The sequence below is a fragment of the Salvelinus alpinus genome, chromosome 26, assembly GCF_045679555.1.
Source record: "Salvelinus alpinus chromosome 26, SLU_Salpinus.1, whole genome shotgun sequence".
NCBI classification, from domain to species: Eukaryota; Metazoa; Chordata; class Actinopteri; order Salmoniformes; family Salmonidae; genus Salvelinus; species Salvelinus alpinus.
This window is the reverse complement of record NC_092111.1, coordinates 24,270,353-24,294,088: the sequence shown is the minus strand read 5'-3', so window position 1 is coordinate 24,294,088 and position 23,736 is coordinate 24,270,353. Positions and strand designations below refer to the sequence as shown.

At 45.5% G+C, this 23,736-nt stretch overlaps 1 protein-coding gene across 5 annotated transcripts in view; it reads left to right on the top strand.

Annotated features, from left to right (window-relative positions):
• Positions 1–23,311, top strand: part of sesn2 (sestrin 2) — a 33,037-nt gene extending 9,726 nt beyond the window's left edge. For 4 of the 5 annotated variants that reach the window (XM_071368359.1, XM_071368360.1, XM_071368358.1 and 1 more), the window contains 3 exons: positions 22,650–22,756; positions 22,836–22,980; positions 23,110–23,311. In XM_071368359.1, coding sequence (XP_071224460.1) covers positions 22,650–22,756; positions 22,836–22,980; positions 23,110–23,196 — 339 coding nt within the window. In that variant the 3' untranslated portion in view covers positions 23,197–23,311. Of the gene's footprint in view, positions 1–22,612; positions 22,757–22,835; positions 22,981–23,109 lie in introns of those variants that run through there. The other variant, XM_071368361.1, reaches the window with a different exon arrangement.
• Positions 23,312–23,736: the final 425 nt, after the last annotated feature.

Here is a 23,736-nt window from a genome sequence, read left to right as displayed (position 1 = left end):
TTCTCTCTTCTGTCAGGTTGATACTGATGGAGTGACGTTTCTCTCTTCTGTCAGGTTGATACTGATGGAGTGACGTTCTCTCTTCTGTCAGGTTGATACTGATGGAGTGACGTTCTCTCTTCTGTCAGGTTGATACTGATGGAGTGACGTTCTCTCTTCTGTCAGGTTGATACTGATGGAGTGACGTTCTCTCTTCTGTCAGGTTGATACTGATGGAGTGACGTTCTCTCTTCTGTCAGGTTGATACTGATGGAGTGACGTTCTCTCTTCTGTCAGGTTGATACTGATGGAGTGACGTTTCTCTCTTCTGTCAGGTTGATACTGATGGCGTGACGTTCTCTCTTCTGTCAGGTTGATACTGATGGCGTGACGTCTTGTCTTCTGTCAGGTTGATACTGATGGAGTGATGTTCTCTCTTCTGTCAGGTTGATACTGATGGAGTGATGTCCTCTCTTCTGTCAGGTTGATACTGATGGAGTGATGTTCTCTCTTCTGTCAGGTTGATACTGATGGAGTGATGTCCTCTCTTCTGTCAGGTTGATACTGATGGAGTGATGTTCTCTCTTCTGTCAGGTTGATACTGATGGAGTGACTTTCTCTCTTCTGTCAGGTTGATACTGATGGAGTGACGTTCTCTCTTCTGTCAGGTTGATACTGATGGAGTGACGTTCTCTCTTCTGTCAGGTTGATACTGATGGAGTGACGTTCTCTCTTCTGTCAGGTTGATACTGATGGAGTGACGTTTCTCTCTTCTGTCAGGTTGATACTGATGGAGTGACGTTTCTCTCTTCTGTCAGGTTGATACTGATGGAGTGACGTTTCTCTCTTCTGTCAGGTTGATACTGATGGAGTGACGTTTCTCTCTTCTGTCAGGTTGATACTGATGGAGTGACGTTTCTCTCTTCTGTCAGGTTGATACTGATGGAGTGACGTTCTCTCTTCTGTCAGGTTGATACTGATGGAGTGACGTTTCTCTCTTCTGTCAGGTTGATACTGATGGCGTGACGTCTTGTCTTCTGTCAGGTTGATACTGATGGCGTGACGTCTTGTCTTCTGTCAGGTTGATACTGATGGAGTGATGTTCTCTCTTCTGTCAGGTTGATACTGATGGAGTGATGTCCTCTCTTCTGTCAGGTTGATACTGATGGAGTGATGTTCTCTCTTCTGTCAGGTTGATACTGATGGAGTGACGTTCTCTCTTCTGTCAGGTTGATACTGATGGAGTGATGTTCTCTCTTCTGTCAGGTTGATACTGATGGAGTGATGTCCTCTCTTCTGTCAGGTTGATACTGATGGAGTGATGTTCTCTCTTCTGTCAGGTTGATACTGATGGAGTGACTTTCTCTCTTCTGTCAGGTTGATACTGATGGAGTGACGTTTCTCTCTTCTGTCAGGTTGATACTGATGGAGTGATGTTTCTCTCTTCTGTCAGGTTGATACTGATGGAGTGACGTTTCTCTCTTCTGTCAGGTTGATACTGATGGAGTGACGTTCTCTCTTCTGTCAGGTTGATACTGATGGAGTGACGTTCTCTCTTCTGTCAGGTTGATACTGATGGAGTGACGTTCTCTCTTCTGTCAGGTTGATACTGATGGAGTGATGTTCTCTCTTCTGTCAGGTTGATACTGATGGAGTGATGTCCTCTCTTCTGTCAGGTTGATACTGATGGAGTGACGTTTCTCTCTTCTGTCAGGTTGATACTGATGGAGTGACGTTTCTCTCTTCTGTCAGGTTGATACTGATGGAGTGACGTTCTCTCTTCTGTCAGGTTGATACTGATGGAGTGACGTTCTCTCTTCTGTCAGGTTGATACTGATGGAGTGACGTTTCTCTCTTCTGTCAGGTTGATACTGATGGCGTGACGTCTTGTCTTCTGTCAGGTTGATACTGATGGAGTGATGTCCTCTCTTCTGTCAGGTTGATACTGATGGAGTGATGTTCTCTCTTCTGTCAGGTTGATACTGATGGAGTGACGTTCTCTCTTCTGTCAGGTTGATACTGATGGAGTGACGTTCTCTCTTCTGTCAGGTTGATACTGATGGAGTGACGTTCTCTCTTCTGTCAGGTTGATACTGATGGAGTGACGTTCTCTCTTCTGTCAGGTTGATACTGATGGAGTGACGTTCTCTCTTCTGTCAGGTTGATACTGATGGAGTGACGTTCTCTCTTCTGTCAGGTTGATACTGATGGAGTGATGTTCTCTCTTCTGTCAGGTCGATACTGATGGAGTGATGTTCTCTCTTCTGTCAGGTCGATACTGATGGAGTGACGTTCTCTCTTCTGTCAGGTTGATACTGATGGAGTGACGTTTCTCTCTTCTGTCAGGTTGATACTGATGGAGTGACGTTTCTCTCTTCTGTCAGGTTGATACTGATGGAGTGACGTTTCTCTCTTCTGTCAGGTTGATACTGATGGAGTGACGTTTCTCTCTTCTGTCAGGTTGATACTGATGGAGTGACGTTCTCTCTTCTGTCAGGTTGATACTGATGGAGTGACGTTCTCTCTTCTGTCAGGTTGATACTGATGGAGTGACGTTCGCTCTTCTGTCAGGTTGATACTGATGGAGTGACGTTCTCTCTTCTGTCAGGTTGATACTGATGGAGTGACGTTTCTCTCTTCTGTCAGGTTGATACTGATGGAGTGACGTTTCTCTCTTCTGTCAGGTTGATACTGATGGAGTGACGTTCTCTCTTCTGTCAGGTTGATACTGATGGAGTGACGTTCTCTCTTCTGTCAGGTTGATACTGATGGAGTGACGTTTCTCTCTTCTGTCAGGTTGATACTGATGGCGTGACGTTCTCTCTTCTGTCAGGTTGATACTGATGGAGTGATGTCCTCTCTTCTGTCAGGTTGATACTGATGGAGTGATGTCCTCTCTTCTGTCAGGTTGATACTGATGGAGTGATGTCCTCTCTTCTGTCAGGTTGATACTGATGGAGTGATGTTCTCTCTTCTGTCAGGTTGATACTGATGGAGTGATGTTCTCTCTTCTGTCAGGTTGATACTGATGGAGTGACGTCTTGTCTTCTGTCAGGTTGATACTGATGGAGTGACGTTTCTCTCTTCTGTCAGGTTGATACTGATGGAGTGACGTTCTCTCTTCTGTCAGGTTGATACTGATGGAGTGACGTTCTCTCTTCTGTCAGGTTGATACTGATGGAGTGACGTTTCTCTCTTCTGTCAGGTTGATACTGATGGCGTGACGTCTTGTCTTCTGTCAGGTTGATACTGATGGAGTGATGTCCTCTCTTCTGTCAGGTTGATACTGATGGAGTGATGTTCTCTCTTCTGTCAGGTTGATACTGATGGAGTGATGTCCTCTCTTCTGTCAGGTTGATACTGATGGAGTGACGTTTCTCTCTTCTGTCAGGTTGATACTGATGGAGTGACGTTCTCTCTTCTGTCAGGTTGATACTGATGGAGTGACGTTTCTCTCTTCTGTCAGGTTGATACTGATGGCGTGACGTCTTGTCTTCTGTCAGGTTGATACTGATGGCGTGACGTCTTGTCTTCTGTCAGGTTGATACTGATGGAGTGATGTCCTCTCTTCTGTCAGGTTGATACTGATGGAGTGATGTTCTCTCTTCTGTCAGGTTGATACTGATGGAGTGACGTTCTCTCTTCTGTCAGGTTGATACTGATGGAGTGATGTTCTCTCTTCTGTCAGGTTGATACTGATGGAGTGATGTCCTCTCTTCTGTCAGGTTGATACTGATGGAGTGATGTTCTCTCTTCTGTCAGGTTGATACTGATGGAGTGACTTTCTCTCTTCTGTCAGGTTGATACTGATGGAGTGACGTTTCTCTCTTCTGTCAGGTTGATACTGATGGAGTGACGTTCTCTCTTCTGTCAGGTTGATACTGATGGAGTGATGTTCTCTCTTCTGTCAGGTTGATACTGATGGAGTGATGTTCTCTTCTGTCAGGTCGATACTGATGGAGTGATGTTCTCTCTTCTGTCAGGTTGATACTGATGGAGTGACTTTCTCTCTTCTGTCAGGTTGATACTGATGGAGTGACGTTTCTCTCTTCTGTCAGGTTGATACTGATGGAGTGACGTTCTCTCTTCTGTCAGGTTGATACTGATGGAGTGATGTTCTCTCTTCTGTCAGGTTGATACTGATGGAGTGATGTTCTCTCTTCTGTCAGGTCGATACTGATGGAGTGATGTTCTCTCTTCTGTCAGGTTGATACTGATGGAGTGACGTTCTCTCTTCTGTCAGGTTGATACTGATGGAGTGGCGTTTCTCTCTTCTGTCAGGTTGATACTGATGGAGTGACGTTTCTCTCTTCTGTCAGGTTGATACTGATGGAGTGACGTTTCTCTCTTCTGTCAGGTTGATACTGATGGAGTGACGTTTCTCTCTTCTGTCAGGTTGATACTGATGGAGTGACGTTCTCTCTTCTGTCAGGTTGATACTGATGGAGTGACGTTCGCTCTTCTGTCAGGTTGATACTGATGGAGTGACGTTCTCTCTTCTGTCAGGTTGATACTGATGGAGTGACGTTCTCTCTTCTGTCAGGTTGATACTGATGGAGTGACGTTCTCTCTTCTGTCAGGTTGATACTGATGGAGTGACGTTTCTCTCTTCTGTCAGGTTGATACTGATGGCGTGACGTTCTCTCTTCTGTCAGGTTGATACTGATGGAGTGATGTCCTCTCTTCTGTCAGGTTGATACTGATGGAGTGATGTTCTCTCTTCTGTCAGGTTGATACTGATGGAGTGACGTCTTGTCTTCTGTCAGGTTGATACTGATGGAGTGATGTTCTCTCTTCTCTCAGGTTGATACTGATGGAGTGATGTTTACTCTTCTGTCAGGTTGATACTGATGGAGTGATGTCCTCTCTTCTGTCAGGTTGATACTGATGGAGTGACGTTCTCTCTTCTGTCAGGTTGATACTGATGGAGTGATGTCCTCTCTTCTGTCAGGTTGATACTGATGGAGTGACGTTCTCTCTTCTGTCAGGTTGATACTGATGGAGTGACGTTTCTCTCTTCTGTCAGGTTGATACTGATGGAGTGACGTTTCTCTCTTCTGTCAGGTTGATACTGATGGAGTGACGTTCTCTCTTCTGTCAGGTTGATACTGATGGAGTGACGTTCTCTCTTCTGTCAGGTTGATACTGATGGAGTGACGTTCTCTCTTCTGTCAGGTTGATACTGATGGAGTGACGTCTCTCTCTTCTGTCAGGTTGATACTGATGGTGACGTCTTTTCTGTCAGGTTGATCTGATGGCGTGACGTCTTGTCTCTGTCAGGTTGATACTGATGGAGGGATGTTCTCTCTTCTGTCAGGTTGATACTGATGGAGTGATGTCCTCTCTTCTGTCAGGTTGATACTGATGGAGTGATGTCCTCTCTTCTGTCAGGTTGATACTGATGGAGTGACGTTCTCTCTTCTGTCAGGTTGATACTGATGGAGTGATGTTCTCTCTTCTGTCAGGTTGATACTGATGGAGTGGTGTTCTCTCTTCTGTCAGGTTGATACTGATGGAGTGACGTCTTGTCTTCTGTCAGGTTGATACTGATGGAGTGATGTTTACTCTTCTGTCAGGTTGATACTGATGGAGTGGTGTTCTCTCTTCTGTCAGGTTGATACTGATGGAGTGACGTCTTGTCTTCTGTCAGGTTGATACTGATGGAGTGATGTTCTCTCTTCTGTCAGGTTGATACTGATGGAGTGATGTTTACTCTTCTGTCAGGTTGATACTGATGGAGTGATGTCCTCTCTTCTGTCAGGTTGATACTGATGGAGTGACGTTCTCTCTTCTGTCAGGTTGATACTGATGGAGTGATGTCCTCTCTTCTGTCAGGTTGATACTGATGGAGTGACGTTCTCTCTTCTGTCAGGTTGATACTGATGGAGTGACGTCTTGTCTTCTGTCAGGTTGATACTGATGGAGTGATGTTCTCTCTTCTGTCAGGTTGATACTGATGGAGTGATGTTTACTCTTCTGTCAGGTTGATACTGATGGAGTGATGTCCTCTCTTCTGTCAGGTTGATACTGATGGAGTGACGTTCTCTCTTCTGTCAGGTTGATACTGATGGAGTGACGTCCTCTCTTCTGTCAGGTTGATACTGATGGAGTGACGTTCTCTCTTCTGTCAGGTTGATACTGATGGAGTGACGTTTCTCTCTTCTGTCAGGTTGATACTGATGGAGTGATGTTCTCTCTTCTGTCAGGTTGATACTGATGGAGTGACGTTCTCTCTTCTGTCAGGTTGATACTGATGGAGTGACGTTCTCTCTTCTGTCAGGTTGATACTGATGGAGTGACGTTCTCTCCTCTGTCAGGTTGATACTGATGGAGTGACGTTCTCTCTTCTGTCAGGTTGATACTGATGGAGTGACGTTCTCTCTTCTGTCAGGTTGATACTGATGGAGTGACGTTCTCTCTTCTGTCAGGTTGATACTGATGGAGTGACGTTCTCTCTTCTGTCAGGTTGATACTGATGGAGTGATGTCCTCTCTTCTGTCAGGTTGATACTGATGGAGTGATGTTCTCTCCTCTGTCAGGTTGATACTGATGGAGTGATGTTCTCTCTTCTGTCAGGTTGATACTGATGGAGTGACGTCTTGTCTTCTGTCAGGTTGATACTGATGGAGTGATGTTCTCTCTTCTGTCAGGTTGATACTGATGGAGTGATGTTTACTCTTCTGTCAGGTTGATACTGATGGAGTGATGTCCTCTCTTCTGTCAGGTTGATACTGATGGAGTGACGTTCTCTCTTCTGTCAGGTTGATACTGATGGAGTGATGTCCTCTCTTCTGTCAGGTTGATACTGATGGAGTGACGTTCTCTCTTCTGTCAGGTTGATACTGATGGAGTGACGTTTCTCTCTTCTGTCAGGTTGATACTGATGGAGTGACGTTCTCTCTTCTGTCAGGTTGATACTGATGGAGTGATGTTCTCTCTTCTGTCAGGTTGATACTGATGGAGTGACGTTCTCTCTTCTGTCAGGTTGATACTGATGGAGTGACGTTCTCTCTTCTGTCAGGTTGATACTGATGGAGTGACGTTCTCTCTTCTGTCAGGTTGATACTGATGGAGTGACGTTCTCTCTTCTGTCAGGTTGATACTGATGGAGTGACGTTTCTCTCTTCTGTCAGGTTGATACTGATGGCGTGACGTTCTCTCTTCTGTCAGGTTGATACTGATGGCGTGACGTCTTGTCTTCTGTCAGGTTGATACTGATGGAGTGATGTTCTCTCTTCTGTCAGGTTGATACTGATGGAGTGATGTCCTCTCTTCTGTCAGGTTGATACTGATGGAGTGATGTTCTCTCTTCTGTCAGGTTGATACTGATGGAGTGACGTTCTCTCTTCTGTCAGGTTGATACTGATGGAGTGATGTTCTCTCTTCTGTCAGGTTGATACTGATGGAGTGGTGTTCTCTCTTCTGTCAGGTTGATACTGATGGAGTGACGTCTTGTCTTCTGTCAGGTTGATACTGATGGAGTGATGTTCTCTCTTCTGTCAGGTTGATACTGATGGAGTGATGTTTACTCTTCTGTCAGGTTGATACTGATGGAGTGGTGTTCTCTCTTCTGTCAGGTTGATACTGATGGAGTGATGTTCTCTCTTCTGTCAGGTTGATACTGATGGAGTGATGTTTACTCTTCTGTCAGGTTGATACTGATGGAGTGATGTCCTCTCTTCTGTCAGGTTGATACTGATGGAGTGACGTTCTCTCTTCTGTCAGGTTGATACTGATGGAGTGATGTCCTCTCTTCTGTCAGGTTGATACTGATGGAGTGACGTTCTCTCTTCTGTCAGGTTGATACTGATGGAGTGACGTCCTCTCTTCTGTCAGGTTGATACTGATGGAGTGACGTTTCTCTCTTCTGTCAGGTTGATACTGATGGAGTGACGTTCTCTCTTCTGTCAGGTTGATACTGATGGAGTGACGTTCTCTCTTCTGTCAGGTTGATACTGATGGAGTGACGTTCTCTCTTCTGTCAGGTTGATACTGATGGAGTGACGTTCTCTCTTCTGTCAGGTTGATACTGATGGAGTGACGTTCTCTCTTCTGTCAGGTTGATACTGATGGAGTGACGTTCTCTCTTCTGTCAGGTTGATACTGATGGAGTGACGTTCTCTCTTCTGTCAGGTTGATACTGATGGAGTGACGTTCTCTCTTCTGTCAGGTTGATACTGATGGAGTGACGTTCTCTCTTCTGTCAGGTTGATACTGATGGAGTGACGTTCTCTCTTCTGTCAGGTTGATACTGATGGAGTGACGTTTCTCTCTTCTGTCAGGTTGATACTGATGGCGTGACGTTCTCTCTTCTGTCAGGTTGATACTGATGGCGTGACGTCTTGTCTTCTGTCAGGTTGATACTGATGGAGTGACGTTCTCTCTTCTGTCAGGTTGATACTGATGGAGTGACGTCCTCTCTTCTGTCAGGTTGATACTGATGGAGTGACGTTCTCTCTTCTGTCAGGTTGATACTGATGGAGTGACGTTCTCTCTTCTGTCAGGTTGATACTGATGGAGTGACGTTCTCTCTTCTGTCAGGTTGATACTGATGGAGTGATGTTCTCTCTTCTGTCAGGTTGATACTGATGGAGTGATGTTCTCTCTTCTGTCAGGTTGATACTGATGGAGTGATGTCCTCTCTTCTGTCAGGTTGATACTGATGGAGTGACGTCTTGTCTTCTGTCAGGTTGATACTGATGGAGTGATGTTCTCTCTTCTGTCAGGTTGATACTGATGGAGTGATGTTCTCTCTTCTGTCAGGTTGATACTGATGGAGTGACGTTCTCTCTTCTGTCAGGTTGATACTGATGGAGTGATGTTCTCTCTTCTGTCAGGTTGATACTGATGGAGTGACGTCTTGTCTTCTGTCAGGTTGATACTGATGGAGTGACGTTCTCTCTTCTGTCAGGTTGATACTGATGGAGTGACGTTTCTCTCTTCTGTCAGGTTGATACTGATGGAGTGACGTTCTCTCTTCTGTCAGGTTGATACTGATGGAGTGATGTTCTCTCTTCTGTCAGGTTGATACTGATGGAGTGACGTCTTGTCTTCTGTCAGGTTGATACTGATGGAGTGACGTTCTCTCTTCTGTCAGGTTGATACTGATGGAGTGACGTTTCTCTCTTCTGTCAGGTTGATACTGATGGAGTGACGTTCTCTCTTCTGTCAGGTTGATACTGATGGAGTGACGTTCTCTCTTCTGTCAGGTTGATACTGATGGAGTGACGTTCTCTCTTCTGTCAGGTTGATACTGATGGAGTGACGTTCTCTCTTCTGTCAGGTTGATACTGATGGAGTGACGTTCTCTCTTCTGTCAGGTTGATACTGATGGAGTGACGTTTCTCTCTTCTGTCAGGTTGATACTGATGGCGTGACGTTCTCTCTTCTGTCAGGTTGATACTGATGGAGTGATGTCCTCTCTTCTGTCAGGTTGATACTGATGGAGTGACGTCTTGTCTTCTGTCAGGTTGATACTGATGGAGTGATGTTCTCTCTTCTGTCAGGTTGATACTGATGGAGTGATGTTCTCTCTTCTGTCAGGTTGATACTGATGGAGTGACGTTCTCTCTTCTGTCAGGTTGATACTGATGGAGTGATGTTCTCTCTTCTGTCAGGTTGATACTGATGGAGTGACGTCTTGTCTTCTGTCAGGTTGATACTGATGGAGTGATGTTCTCTCTTCTGTCAGGTTGATACTGATGGAGTGATGTCCTCTCTTCTGTCAGGTTGATACTGATGGAGTGATGTTCTCTCTTCTGTCAGGTTGATACTGATGGAGTGACGTCTTGTCTTCTGTCAGGTTGATACTGATGGAGTGATGTTCTCTCTTCTGTCAGGTTGATACTGATGGAGTGATGTTCTCTCTTCTGTCAGGTTGATACTGATGGAGTGACGTCTTGTCTTCTGTCAGGTTGATACTGATGGAGTGATGTTCTCTCTTCTGTCAGGTTGATACTGATGGAGTGATGTCCTCTCTTCTGTCAGGTTGATACTGATGGAGTGATGTTCTCTCTTCTGTCAGGTTGATACTGATGGAGTGACGTTCTCTCTTCTGTCAGGTTGATACTGATGGAGTGATGTTTCTCTCTTCTGTCAGGTTGATACTGATGGAGTGACGTTTCTCTCTTCTGTCAGGTTGATACTGATGGAGTGACGTTCTCTCCTGTCAGGTTGATACTGATGGAGTGACGTTCTCTCTTCTGTCAGGTTGATACTGATGGAGTGACGTTCTCTCTTCTGTCAGGTTGATACTGATGGAGTGACGTTCTCTCTTCTGTCAGGTTGATACTGATGGAGTGACGTTCTCTCTTCTGTCAGGTTGATACTGATGGAGTGACGTTCTCTCTTCTGTCAGGTTGATACTGATGGAGTGATGTTTCTCTCTTCTGTCAGGTTGATACTGATGGAGTGACGTTTCTCTCTTCTGTCAGGTTGATACTGATGGAGTGACGTTTCTCTCTTCTGTCAGGTTGATACTGATGGAGTGACGTTTCTCTCTTCTGTCAGGTTGATACTGATGGAGTGACGTTCTCTCTTCTGTCAGGTTGATACTGATGGAGTGACGTTCTCTCTTCTGTCAGGTTGATACTGATGGAGTGACGTTCTCTCTTCTGTCAGGTTGATACTGATGGAGTGACGTTTCTCTCTTCTGTCAGGTTGATACTGATGGCGTGACGTTCTCTCTTCTGTCAGGTTGATACTGATGGAGTGATGTCCTCTCTTCTGTCAGGTTGATACTGATGGAGTGACGTTCTCTCTTCTGTCAGGTTGATACTGATGGAGTGACGTTCTCTCTTCTGTCAGGTTGATACTGATGGAGTGACGTTCTCTCTTCTGTCAGGTTGATACTGATGGAGTGATGTTCTCTCTTCTGTCAGGTTGATACTGATGGAGTGATGTTCTCTCTTCTGTCAGGTTGATACTGATGGAGTGATGTCCTCTCTTCTGTCAGGTTGATACTGATGGAGTGACGTCTTGTCTTCTGTCAGGTTGATACTGATGGAGTGATGTTCTCTCTTCTGTCAGGTTGATACTGATGGAGTGATGTTCTCTCTTCTGTCAGGTTGATACTGATGGAGTGACGTTCTCTCTTCTGTCAGGTTGATACTGATGGAGTGATGTTCTCTCTTCTGTCAGGTTGATACTGATGGAGTGACGTCTTGTCTTCTGTCAGGTTGATACTGATGGAGTGACGTTCTCTCTTCTGTCAGGTTGATACTGATGGAGTGACGTTTCTCTCTTCTGTCAGGTTGATACTGATGGAGTGACGTTCTCTCTTCTGTCAGGTTGATACTGATGGAGTGATGTTCTCTCTTCTGTCAGGTTGATACTGATGGAGTGACGTCTTGTCTTCTGTCAGGTTGATACTGATGGAGTGACGTTCTCTCTTCTGTCAGGTTGATACTGATGGAGTGACGTTTCTCTCTTCTGTCAGGTTGATACTGATGGAGTGACGTTCTCTCTTCTGTCAGGTTGATACTGATGGAGTGACGTTCTCTCTTCTGTCAGGTTGATACTGATGGAGTGACGTTCTCTCTTCTGTCAGGTTGATACTGATGGAGTGACGTTCTCTCTTCTGTCAGGTTGATACTGATGGAGTGACGTTCTCTCTTCTGTCAGGTTGATACTGATGGAGTGACGTTTCTCTCTTCTGTCAGGTTGATACTGATGGCGTGACGTTCTCTCTTCTGTCAGGTTGATACTGATGGAGTGATGTCCTCTCTTCTGTCAGGTTGATACTGATGGAGTGACGTCTTGTCTTCTGTCAGGTTGATACTGATGGAGTGATGTTCTCTCTTCTGTCAGGTTGATACTGATGGAGTGATGTTCTCTCTTCTGTCAGGTTGATACTGATGGAGTGACGTTCTCTCTTCTGTCAGGTTGATACTGATGGAGTGATGTTCTCTCTTCTGTCAGGTTGATACTGATGGAGTGACGTCTTGTCTTCTGTCAGGTTGATACTGATGGAGTGATGTTCTCTCTTCTGTCAGGTTGATACTGATGGAGTGATGTCCTCTCTTCTGTCAGGTTGATACTGATGGAGTGATGTTCTCTCTTCTGTCAGGTTGATACTGATGGAGTGACGTCTTGTCTTCTGTCAGGTTGATACTGATGGAGTGATGTTCTCTCTTCTGTCAGGTTGATACTGATGGAGTGATGTTCTCTCTTCTGTCAGGTTGATACTGATGGAGTGACGTCTTGTCTTCTGTCAGGTTGATACTGATGGAGTGATGTTCTCTCTTCTGTCAGGTTGATACTGATGGAGTGATGTCCTCTCTTCTGTCAGGTTGATACTGATGGAGTGATGTTCTCTCTTCTGTCAGGTTGATACTGATGGAGTGACTTTCTCTCTTCTGTCAGGTTGATACTGATGGAGTGACGTTTCTCTCTTCTGTCAGGTTGATACTGATGGAGTGATGTTCTCTCCTGTCAGGTTGATACTGATGGAGTGACGTCTTGTCTTCTGTCAGGTTGATACTGATGGAGTGATGTTCTCTCTTCTGTCAGGTTGATACTGATGGAGTGATGTCCTCTCTTCTGTCAGGTTGATACTGATGGAGTGATGTTTCTCTCTTCTGTCAGGTTGATACTGATGGAGTGACGTTTCTCTCTTCTGTCAGGTTGATACTGATGGAGTGACGTTTCTCTCTTCTGTCAGGTTGATACTGATGGAGTGACGTTCTCTCTTCTGTCAGGTTGATACTGATGGAGTGACGTTCTCTCTTCTGTCAGGTTGATACTGATGGAGTGACGTTCTCTCTTCTGTCAGGTTGATACTGATGGAGTGACGTTCTCTCTTCTGTCAGGTTGATACTGATGGAGTGACGTTCTCTCTTCTGTCAGGTTGATACTGATGGAGTGACGTTTCTCTCTTCTGTCAGGTTGATACTGATGGAGTGATGTTTCTCTCTTCTGTCAGGTTGATACTGATGGAGTGACGTTTCTCTCTTCTGTCAGGTTGATACTGATGGAGTGACGTTTCTCTCTTCTGTCAGGTTGATACTGATGGAGTGACGTTTCTCTCTTCTGTCAGGTTGATACTGATGGAGTGACGTTCTCTCTTCTGTCAGGTTGATACTGATGGAGTGACGTTCTCTCTTCTGTCAGGTTGATACTGATGGAGTGACGTTCTCTCTTCTGTCAGGTTGATACTGATGGAGTGACGTTTCTCTCTTCTGTCAGGTTGATACTGATGGCGTGACGTTCTCTCTTCTGTCAGGTTGATATTGATGGAGTGACGTCTTGTCTTCTGTCAGGTTGATACTGATGGAGTGACGTCTTGTCTTCTGTCAGGTTGATACTGATGGAGTGATGTTTCTCTCTTCTGTCAGGTTGATACTGATGGAGTGATGTCCTCTCTTCTGGCAGGTTGATACTGATGGAGTGATGTTCTCTCTTCTGTCAGGTTGATACTGATGGAGTGATGTTCTCTCTTCTGTCAGGTTGATACTGATGGAGTGACGTTCTCTCTTCTGTCAGGTTGATACTGATGGAGTGATGTTTACTCTTCTGTCAGGTTGATACTGATGGAGTGATGTTCTCTCTTCTGTCAGGTTGATACTGATGGAGTGATGTTTACTCTTCTGTCAGGTTGATACTGATGGAGTGATGTTCTCTCTTCTGTCAGGTTGATACTGATGGAGTGATGTTTACTCTTCTGTCAGGTTGATACTGATGGAGTGATGTTCTCTCTTCTGTCAGGTTGATACAGATGGAGTGATGTTTCTCTCTTCTGTCAGGTTGATACTGATGGAGTGATGTCCTCTCTTCTGTCAGGTTGATACTGATGGAGTGACGTTTCTCTCTTCTGTCAGGTTGATACTGATGGAGTGATGTCCTCTCTTCTGTCAGGTTGATACTGATGGAGTGATGTTCTCTCTTCTGTCAGGTTGATACTGATGGAGTGACGTTCTCTCTTCTGTCAGGTTGATACTGATGGAGTGACGTTTCTCTCTTCTGTCAGGTTGATACTGATGGCGTGACGTTCTCTCTTCTGTCAGGTTGATACTGATGGAGTGATGTCCTCTCTTCTGTCAGGTTGATACTGATGGAGTGACGTCTTGTCTTCTGTCAGGTTGATACTGATGGAGTGATGTTCTCTCTTCTGTCAGGTTGATACTGATGGAGTGATGTTCTCTCTTCTGTCAGGTTGATACTGATGGAGTGACGTTCTCTCTTCTGTCAGGTTGATACTGATGGAGTGATGTTCTCTCTTCTGTCAGGTTGATACTGATGGAGTGACGTCTTGTCTTCTGTCAGGTTGATACTGATGGAGTGATGTTCTCTCTTCTGTCAGGTTGATACTGATGGAGTGATGTCCTCTCTTCTGTCAGGTTGATACTGATGGAGTGATGTTCTCTCTTCTGTCAGGTTGATACTGATGGAGTGACGTCTTGTCTTCTGTCAGGTTGATACTGATGGAGTGATGTTCTCTCTTCTGTCAGGTTGATACTGATGGAGTGATGTTCTCTCTTCTGTCAGGTTGATACTGATGGAGTGACGTCTTGTCTTCTGTCAGGTTGATACTGATGGAGTGATGTTCTCTCTTCTGTCAGGTTGATACTGATGGAGTGATGTCCTCTCTTCTGTCAGGTTGATACTGATGGAGTGATGTTCTCTCTTCTGTCAGGTTGATACTGATGGAGTGACGTTCTCTCTTCTGTCAGGTTGATACTGATGGAGTGACGTTCTCTCTTCTGTCAGGTTGATACTGATGGAGTGATGTTTCTCTCTTCTGTCAGGTTGATACTGATGGAGTGACGTTTCTCTCTTCTGTCAGGTTGATACTGATGGAGTGACGTTCTCTCTTCTGTCAGGTTGATACTGATGGAGTGACGTTCTCTCTTCTGTCAGGTTGATACTGATGGAGTGACGTTCTCTCTTCTGTCAGGTTGATACTGATGGAGTGACGTTCTCTCTTCTGTCAGGTTGATACTGATGGAGTGACGTTCTCTCTTCTGTCAGGTTGATACTGATGGAGTGACGTTCTCTCTTCTGTCAGGTTGATACTGATGGAGTGATGTTTCTCTCTTCTGTCAGGTTGATACTGATGGAGTGACGTTTCTCTCTTCTGTCAGGTTGATACTGATGGAGTGACGTTTCTCTCTTCTGTCAGGTTGATACTGATGGAGTGACGTTTCTCTCCTTTGTCAGGTTGATACTGATGGAGTGACGTTCTCTCTTCTGTCAGGTTGATACTGATGGAGTGACGTTCTCTCTTCTGTCAGGTTGATACTGATGGAGTGACGTTCTCTCTTCTGTCAGGTTGATACTGATGGAGTGACGTTTCTCTCTTCTGTCAGGTTGATACTGATGGCGTGACGTTCTCTCTTCTGTCAGGTTGATACTGATGGAGTGACGTCTTGTCTTCTGTCAGGTTGATACTGATGGAGTGACGTCTTGTCTTCTGTCAGGTTGATACTGATGGAGTGATGTTTCTCTCTTCTGTCAGGTTGATACTGATGGAGTGATGTCCTCTCTTCTGGCAGGTTGATACTGATGGAGTGATGTTCTCTCTTCTGTCAGGTTGATACTGATGGAGTGACGTTTCTCTCTTCTGTCAGGTTGATACTGATGGAGTGACGTTCTCTCTTCTGTCAGGTTGATACTGATGGAGTGATGTTTCTCTCTTCTGTCAGGTTGATACTGATGGAGTGATGTTCTCTCTTCTGTCAGGTTGATACTGATGGAGTGATGTTCTACTCTTCTGTCAGGTTGATACTGATGGAGTGATGTTCTCTCTTCTGTCAGGTTGATACTGATGGAGTGATGTTTACTCTTCTGTCAGGTTGATACTGATGGAGTGATGTTCTCTCTTCTGTCAGGTTGATACAGATGGAGTGATGTTTCTCTCTTCTGTCAGGTTGATACTGATGGAGTGATGTCCTCTCTTCTGTCAGGTTGATACTGATGGAGTGACGTTTCTCTCTTCTGTCAGGTTGATACTGATGGAGTGATGTCCTCTCTTCTGTCAGGTTGATACTGATGGAGTGATGTTCTCTCTTCTGTCATGTTGATACTGATGGAGTGATGTCCTCTCTTCTGTCAGGTTGATACTGATGGAGTCACGTCCTCTCTTCTGTCAGGTTGATACTGATGGAGTGATGTTCTCTCTTCTGTCAGGTTGATACTGATGGAGTGACGTTCTCTCTTCTGTCAGGTTGATACTGATGGAGTGACGTTTCTCTCTTCTGTCAGGTTGATACTGATGGAGTGACGTTCTCTCTTCTGTCAGGTTGATACTGATGGAGTGACGTTCTCTCTTCTGTCAGGTTGATACTGATGGAGTGACGTTCTCTCTTCTGTCAGGTTGATACTGATGGAGTGACGTTTCTCTCTTCTGTCAGGTTGATACTGATGGAGTGACGTCCTCTCTTCTGTCAGGTTGATACTGATGGAGTGACGTTCTCTCTTCTGTCAGGTTGATACTGATGGAGTGACGTTTCTCTCTTCTGTCAGGTTGATACTGATGGAGTGACGTTCTCTCTTCTGTCATGTTGATACTGATGGAGTGACGTTCTCTCTTCTGTCAGGTTGATACTGATGGAGTGACGTTCTCTCTTCTGTCAGGTTGATACTGATGGAGTGACGTTCTCTCTTCTGTCAGGTTGATACTGATGGAGTGACGTTCTCTCTTCTGTCAGGTTGATACTGATGGAGTGACGTTTCTCTCTTCTGTCAGGTTGATACTGATGGCGTGACGTTCTCTCTTCTGTCAGGTTGATACTGATGGAGTGACGTCTTGTCTTCTGTCAGGTTGATACTGATGGAGTGACGTCTTGTCTTCTGTCAGGTTGATACTGATGGAGTGATGTTTCTCTTCTGTCAGGTTGATACTGATGGAGTGATGTCCTCTCTTCTGTCAGGTTGATACTGATGGAGTGATGTTCTCTCTTCTGTCAGGTTGATACTGATGGAGTGGTGTTCTCTCTTCTGTCAGGTTGATACTGATGGAGTGACGTCTTGTCTTCTGTCAGGTTGATACTGATGGAGTGATGTCCTCTCTTCTGTCAGGTTGATACTGATGGAGTGACGTTCTCTCTTCTGTCAGGTTGATACTGATGGAGTGACGTTCTCTCTTCTGTCAGGTTGATACTGATGGAGTGACGTTCTCTCTTCTGTCAGGTTGATACTGATGGAGTGACGTTCTCTCTTCTGTCAGGTTGATACTGATGGAGTGATGTTCTCTCTTCTGTCAGGTTGATACTGATGGAGTGACGTTCTCTCTTCTGTCATGTTGATACTGATGGAGTGACGTTCTCTCTTCTGTCAGGTTGATACTGATGGAGTGACGTTCTCTCTTCTGTCAGGTTGATACTGATGGAGTGACGTTCTCTCTTCTGTCAGGTTGATACTGATGGAGTGACGTTTCTCTCTTCTGTCAGGTTGATACTGATGGCGTGACGTTCTCTCTTCTGTCAGGTTGATACTGATGGCGTGACGTCTTGTCTTCTGTCAGGTTGATACTGATGGAGTGATGTTCTCTCTTCTGTCAGGTTGATACTGATGGAGTGATGTCCTCTCTTCTGTCAGGTTGATACTGATGGAGTGATGTTCTCTCTTCTGTCAGGTTGATACTGATGGAGTGACGTTCTCTCTTCTGTCAGGTTGATACTGATGGAGTGACGTTTCTCTCTTCTGTCAGGTTGATACTGATGGCGTGACGTTCTCTCTTCTGTCAGGTTGATACTGATGGCGTGACGTTCTCTCTTCTGTCAGGTTGATACTGATGGAGTGACGTCTTGTCTTCTGTCAGGTTGATACTGATGGAGTGACGTCTTGTCTTCTGTCAGGTTGATACTGATGGAGTGACGTTCTCTCTTCTGTCAGGTTGATACTGATGGAGTGATGTTCTCTCTTCTGTCAGGTTGATACTGATGGAGTGATGTCCTCTCTTCTGTCAGGTTGATACTGATGGAGTGACGTTTCTCTTCTGTCAGGTTGATACTGATGGAGTGACGTTTCTCTCTTCTGTCAGGTTGATACTGATGGAGTGACGTTTCTCTCTTCTGTCAGGTTGATACTGATGGAGTGACGTTCTCTCTTCTGTCAGGTTGATACTGATGGAGTGACGTTCTCTCTTCTGTCAGGTTGATACTGATGGAGTGATGTTCTCTCTTCTGTCAGGTTGATACTGATGGAGTGACGTTCTCTCTTCTGTCAGGTTGATACTGATGGAGTGACGTTCTCTCTTCTGTCAGGTTGATACTGATGGAGTGATGTTCTCTCTTCTGTCAGGTTGATACTGATGGAGTGACGTTCTCTCTTCTGTCAGGTTGATACTGATGGAGCGACGTTCTCTCTTCTGTCAGGTTGATACAGATGGAGTGATGTTCTCTCTTCTGTCAGGTTGATACTGATGGGTGACGTAGGTTGATACTGATGGAGTGATGTTCTCTCTTCTGTCAGGTTGATACTGATGGAGTGATGTCCTCTCTTCTGTCAGGTTGATACTGATGGAGTGATGTTCTCTCTTCTGTCAGGTTGATACTGATGGAGTGACGTTCTCTCTTCTGTCAGGTTGATACTGATGGAGTGACGTTTCTCTCTTCTGTCAGGTTGATACTGATGGAGTGACGTTCTCTCTTCTGTCAGGTTGATACTGATGGCGTGACGTTCTCTCTTCTGTCAGGTTGATACTGCTTCTCTTCTGTCAGGTTGATACTGATGGTGACGTTCTCTCTTCTGTCAGGTTGATACTGATGGAGTGACGTTCTCTCTTCTGTCAGGTTGATACTGATGGAGTGACGTTCTCTCTTCTGTCAGGTTGATACTGATGGAGTGACGTTCTCTCTTCTGTCAGGTTGATACTGATGGAGTGACGTTTCTCTCTTCTGTCAGGTTGATACTGATGGCGTGACGTTCTCTCTTCTGTCAGGTTGATACTGATGGCGTGATGTTCTCTCTTCTGTCAGGTTGATACTGATGGAGTGATGTCCTCTCTTCTGTCAGGTTGATACTGATGGAGTGATGTTCTCTCTTCTGTCAGGTTGATACTGATGGAGTGACGTTCTCTCTTCTGTCAGGTTGATACTGATGGAGTGACGTTTCTCTCTTCTGTCAGGTTGATACTGATGGCGTGACGTTCTCTCTTCTGTCAGGTTGATACTGATGGCGTGACGTTCTCTCTTCTGTCAGGTTGATACTGATGGAGTGACGTCTTGTCTTCTGTCAGGTTGATACTGATGGAGTGACGTCTTGTCTTCTGTCAGGTTGATACTGATGGAGTGACGTTCTCTCTTCTGTCAGGTTGATACTGATGGAGTGATGTTCTCTCTTCTGTCAGGTTGATACTGATGGAGTGATGTCCTCTCTTCTGTCAGGTTGATACTGATGGAGTGACGTTCTCTCTTCTGTCAGGTTGATACTGATGGAGTGACGTTTCTCTCTTCTGTCAGGTTGATACTGATGGAGTGACGTTTCTCTCTTCTGTCAGGTTGATACTGATGGAGTGACGTTCTCTCTTCTGTCAGGTTGATACTGATGGAGTGACGTTCTCTCTTCTGTCAGGTTGATACTGATGGAGTGATGTTCTCTCTTCTGTCAGGTTGATACTGATGGAGTGACGTTCTCTCTTCTGTCAGGTTGATACTGATGGAGTGACGTTCTCTCTTCTGTCAGGTTGATACTGATGGAGTGATGTTCTCTCTTCTGTCAGGTTGATACTGATGGAGTGACGTTCTCTCTTCTGTCAGGTTGATACTGATGGAGCGACGTTCTCTCTTCTGTCAGGTTGATACAGATGGAGTGATGTTTCTCTCTTCTGTCAGGTTGATACTGATGGAGCGACGTTCTCTCTTCTGTCAGGTTGATACTGATGGAGTGATGTCCTCTCTTCTGTCAGGTTGATACTGATGGAGTGATGTTCTCTCTTCTGTCAGGTTGATACTGATGGAGTGACGTTTCTCTCTTCTGTCAGGTTGATACTGATGGAGTGACGTTTCTCTCTTCTGTCAGGTTGATACTGATGGAGTGACGTTCTCTCTTCTGTCAGGTTGATACTGATGGAGTGACGTTCTCTCTTCTGTCAGGTTGATACTGATGGAGTGACGTTCTCTCTTCTGTCAGGTTGATACTGATGGAGTGACGTTCTCTCTTCTGTCAGGTTGATACTGATGGAGTGACGTTCTCTCTTCTGTCAGGTTGATACTGATGGAGTGATGTTCTCTCTTCTGTCAGGTTGATACTGATGGAGTGACGTTCTCTCTTCTGTCAGGTTGATACTGATGGAGTGACGTTCTCTCTTCTGTCAGGTTGATACTGATGGAGTGATGTTCTCTCTTCTGTCAGGTTGATACTGATGGAGTGACGTTCTCTCTTCTGTCAGGTTGATACTGATGGAGTGATGTCCTCTCTTCTGTCAGGTTGATACTGATGGAGTGATGTTCTCTCTTCTGTCAGGTTGATACTGATGGAGTGACGTTCTCTCTTCTGTCAGGTTGATACTGATGGAGTGACGTTCTCTCTTCTGTCAGGTTGATACTGATGGAGTGACGTTCTCTCTTCTGTCAGGTTGATACTGATGGAGTGATGTTCTCTCTTCTGTCAGGTTGATACTGATGGAGTGACGTTCTCTCTTCTGTCAGGTTGATACTGATGGAGTGACGTTCTCTCTTCTGTCAGGTTGATACTGATGGAGTGACGTTCTCTCTTCTGTCAGGTTGATACTGATGGAGTGACGTTCTCTCTTCTGTCAGGTTGATACTGATGGAGTGACGTTTCTCTCTTCTGTCAGGTTGATACTGATGGAGTGACGTTCTCTCTTCTGTCAGGTTGATACTGATGGCGTGACGTCTTGTCTTCTGTCAGGTTGATACTGATGGAGTGATGTTCTCTCTTCTGTCAGGTTGATACTGATGGAGTGATGTCCTCTCTTCTGTCAGGTTGATACTGATGGAGTGATGTTCTCTCTTCTGTCAGGTTGATACTGATGGAGTGACGTTCTCTCTTCTGTCAGGTTGATACTGATGGAGTGACGTTCTCTCTTCTGTCAGGTTGATACTGATGGAGTGACGTCCTCTCTTCTGTCAGGTTGATACTGATGGAGTGACGTTCTCTCTTCTGTCAGGTTGATACTGATGGAGTGACGTTCTCTCTTCTGTCAGGTTGATACTGATGGAGTGACGTTTCTCTCTTCTGTCAGGTTGATACTGATGGAGTGACGTTTCTCTCTTCTGTCAGGTTGATACTGATGGAGTGACGTTTCTCTCTTCTGTCAGGTTGATACTGATGGAGTGACGTTCTCTCTTCTGTCAGGTTGATACTGATGGAGTGACGTTTCTCTTCTGTCAGGTTGATACTGATGGAGTGATGTTCTCTCTTCTGTCAGGTTGATACTGATGGAGTGACGTTCTCTCTTCTGTCAGGTTGATACTGATGGAGTGACGTTCTCTCTTCTGTCAGGTTGATACTGATGGAGTGATGTTCTCTCTTCTGTCAGGTTGATACTGATGGAGTGACGTTCTCTCTTCTGTCAGGTTGATACTGATGGAGCGACGTTCTCTCTTCTGTCAGGTTGATACAGATGGAGTGATGTTTCTCTCTTCTGTCAGGTTGATACTGATGGAGTGATGTCCTCTCTTCTGTCAGGTTGATACTGATGGAGTGATGTCCTCTCTTCTGTCAGGTTGATACTGATGGAGTGATGTTCTCTCTTCTGTCAGGTTGATACTGATGGAGTGACGTTCTCTCTTCTGTCAGGTTGATACTGATGGAGTGATGTCCTCTCTTCTGTCAGGTTGATACTGATGGAGTGATGTTCTCTCTTCTGTCAGGTTGATACTGATGGAGTGACGTTCTCTCTTCTGTCAGGTTGATACTGATGGAGTGACGTTCTCTCTTCTGTCAGGTTGATACTGATGGAGTGACGTTCTCTCTTCTGTCAGGTTGATACTGATGGAGTGACGTTCTCTCTTCTGTCAGGTTGATACTGATGGAGTGACGTTCTCTCTTCTGTCAGGTTGATACTGATGGAGTGACGTTCTCTCTTCTGTCAGGTTGATACTGATGGAGTGACGTTCTCTCTTCTGTCAGGTTGATACTGATGGAGTGACGTTCTCTCTTCTGTCAGGTTGATACTGATGGAGTGACGTTCTCTCTTCTGTCAGGTTGATACTGATGGAGTGACGTCCTCTCTTCTGTCAGGTTGATACTGATGGAGTGACGTTCTCTCTTCTGTCAGGTTGATACTGATGGAGTGACGTTCTCTCTTCTGTCAGGTTGATACTGATGGAGTGACGTTTCTCTCTTCTGTCAGGTTGATACTGATGGAGTGACGTTTCTCTCTTCTGTCAGGTTGATACTGATGGAGTGACGTTTCTCTCTTCTGTCAGGTTGATACTGATGGAGTGACGTTCTCTCTTCTGTCAGGTTGATACTGATGGAGTGACGTTCTCTCTTCTGTCAGGTTGATACTGATGGAGTGACGTTCTCTCTTCTGTCAGGTTGATACTGATGGAGTGACGTTTCTCTCTTCTGTCAGGTTGATACTGATGGAGTGACGTTTCTCTCTTCTGTCAGGTTGATACTGATGGAGTGATATTCTCTCTTCTGTCAGGTTGATACTGATGGAGTGACGTTCTCTCTTCTGTCAGGTTGATACTGATGGAGTGACGTTTCTCTCTTCTGTCAGGTTGATACTGATGGAGTGATGTTCTCTCTTCTGTCAGGTTGTGTGTGGTCTAACCTACAACAGGATGGCGATGCACAAGGATGTGGACACACACACACTCCGCAAGGCTCTCTGGAACTACATACACTGCCTCTACGGAATACGGTCTGTCTCTCTCACACACACACCTGTATGTTCATAACTGGGTTTGTTTATTATACTGATGTTTTGTGTGTGTGTGTAGGTACGATGACTACGACTACGGAGAGGTGAATGTGTTGTTGGAGCGAGGCCTCAAGATGTTTGTGAAAACGGTAGCGTGTCATCCAGAACAGACTACAGATAGGATCTACTCTGCCTACTGGAGACTCTTCAGACACTCTGAGAAGGTACGCGCCACACACACACTCAAAACCATCGCTAAAAACTCTGTCCGTCTCTATCTACCTTTCTTGTGTGTCACCTGTGTCAGGTGTGTTACTGACTGACCCTGTGTCTTCCTGTTTCTCTTTCTCCAGGTCCATGTCAACCTGCTGCTGATGGAGGCTCGACTACAGGCTGCTCTACTATACACACTACGGGCTGTCACACGCTACATGACATGACTACAGGCTGCTCTACTATACACACTACGGGCTGTCACACGCTACATGACATGACTACAGGCTGCTCTACTATACACACTACGGGCTGTCACACGCTACATGACATGACTACGGGCTGCTCACACGCTACACGACTACGGGCTGTCACACGCTACATGACGGGCTGTCACACGCTACATGACTACGGGCTGTCACACGCTACATGACTACGGGCTGTCACACGCTACATGACTACGGGCTGTCACACGCTACATGACTACGGGCTGTCACACGCTACATGACATGACTACGGGCTGTCACACGCTACATGACATGACTACGGGCTGTCACACGCTACATGACATGACTACGGGCCTGTCACACGCTACATGACTACGGGCTGTCACACGCTACATGACTACGGGCCTGTCACACGCTACATGACTACGGGCCTGTCACACGCTACATGACTACGGGCTGTCACACACTACATGACATGACTACGGGCTGTCACACGCTACATGACTACGGGCTGTCACACGCTACATGACATGACTACGG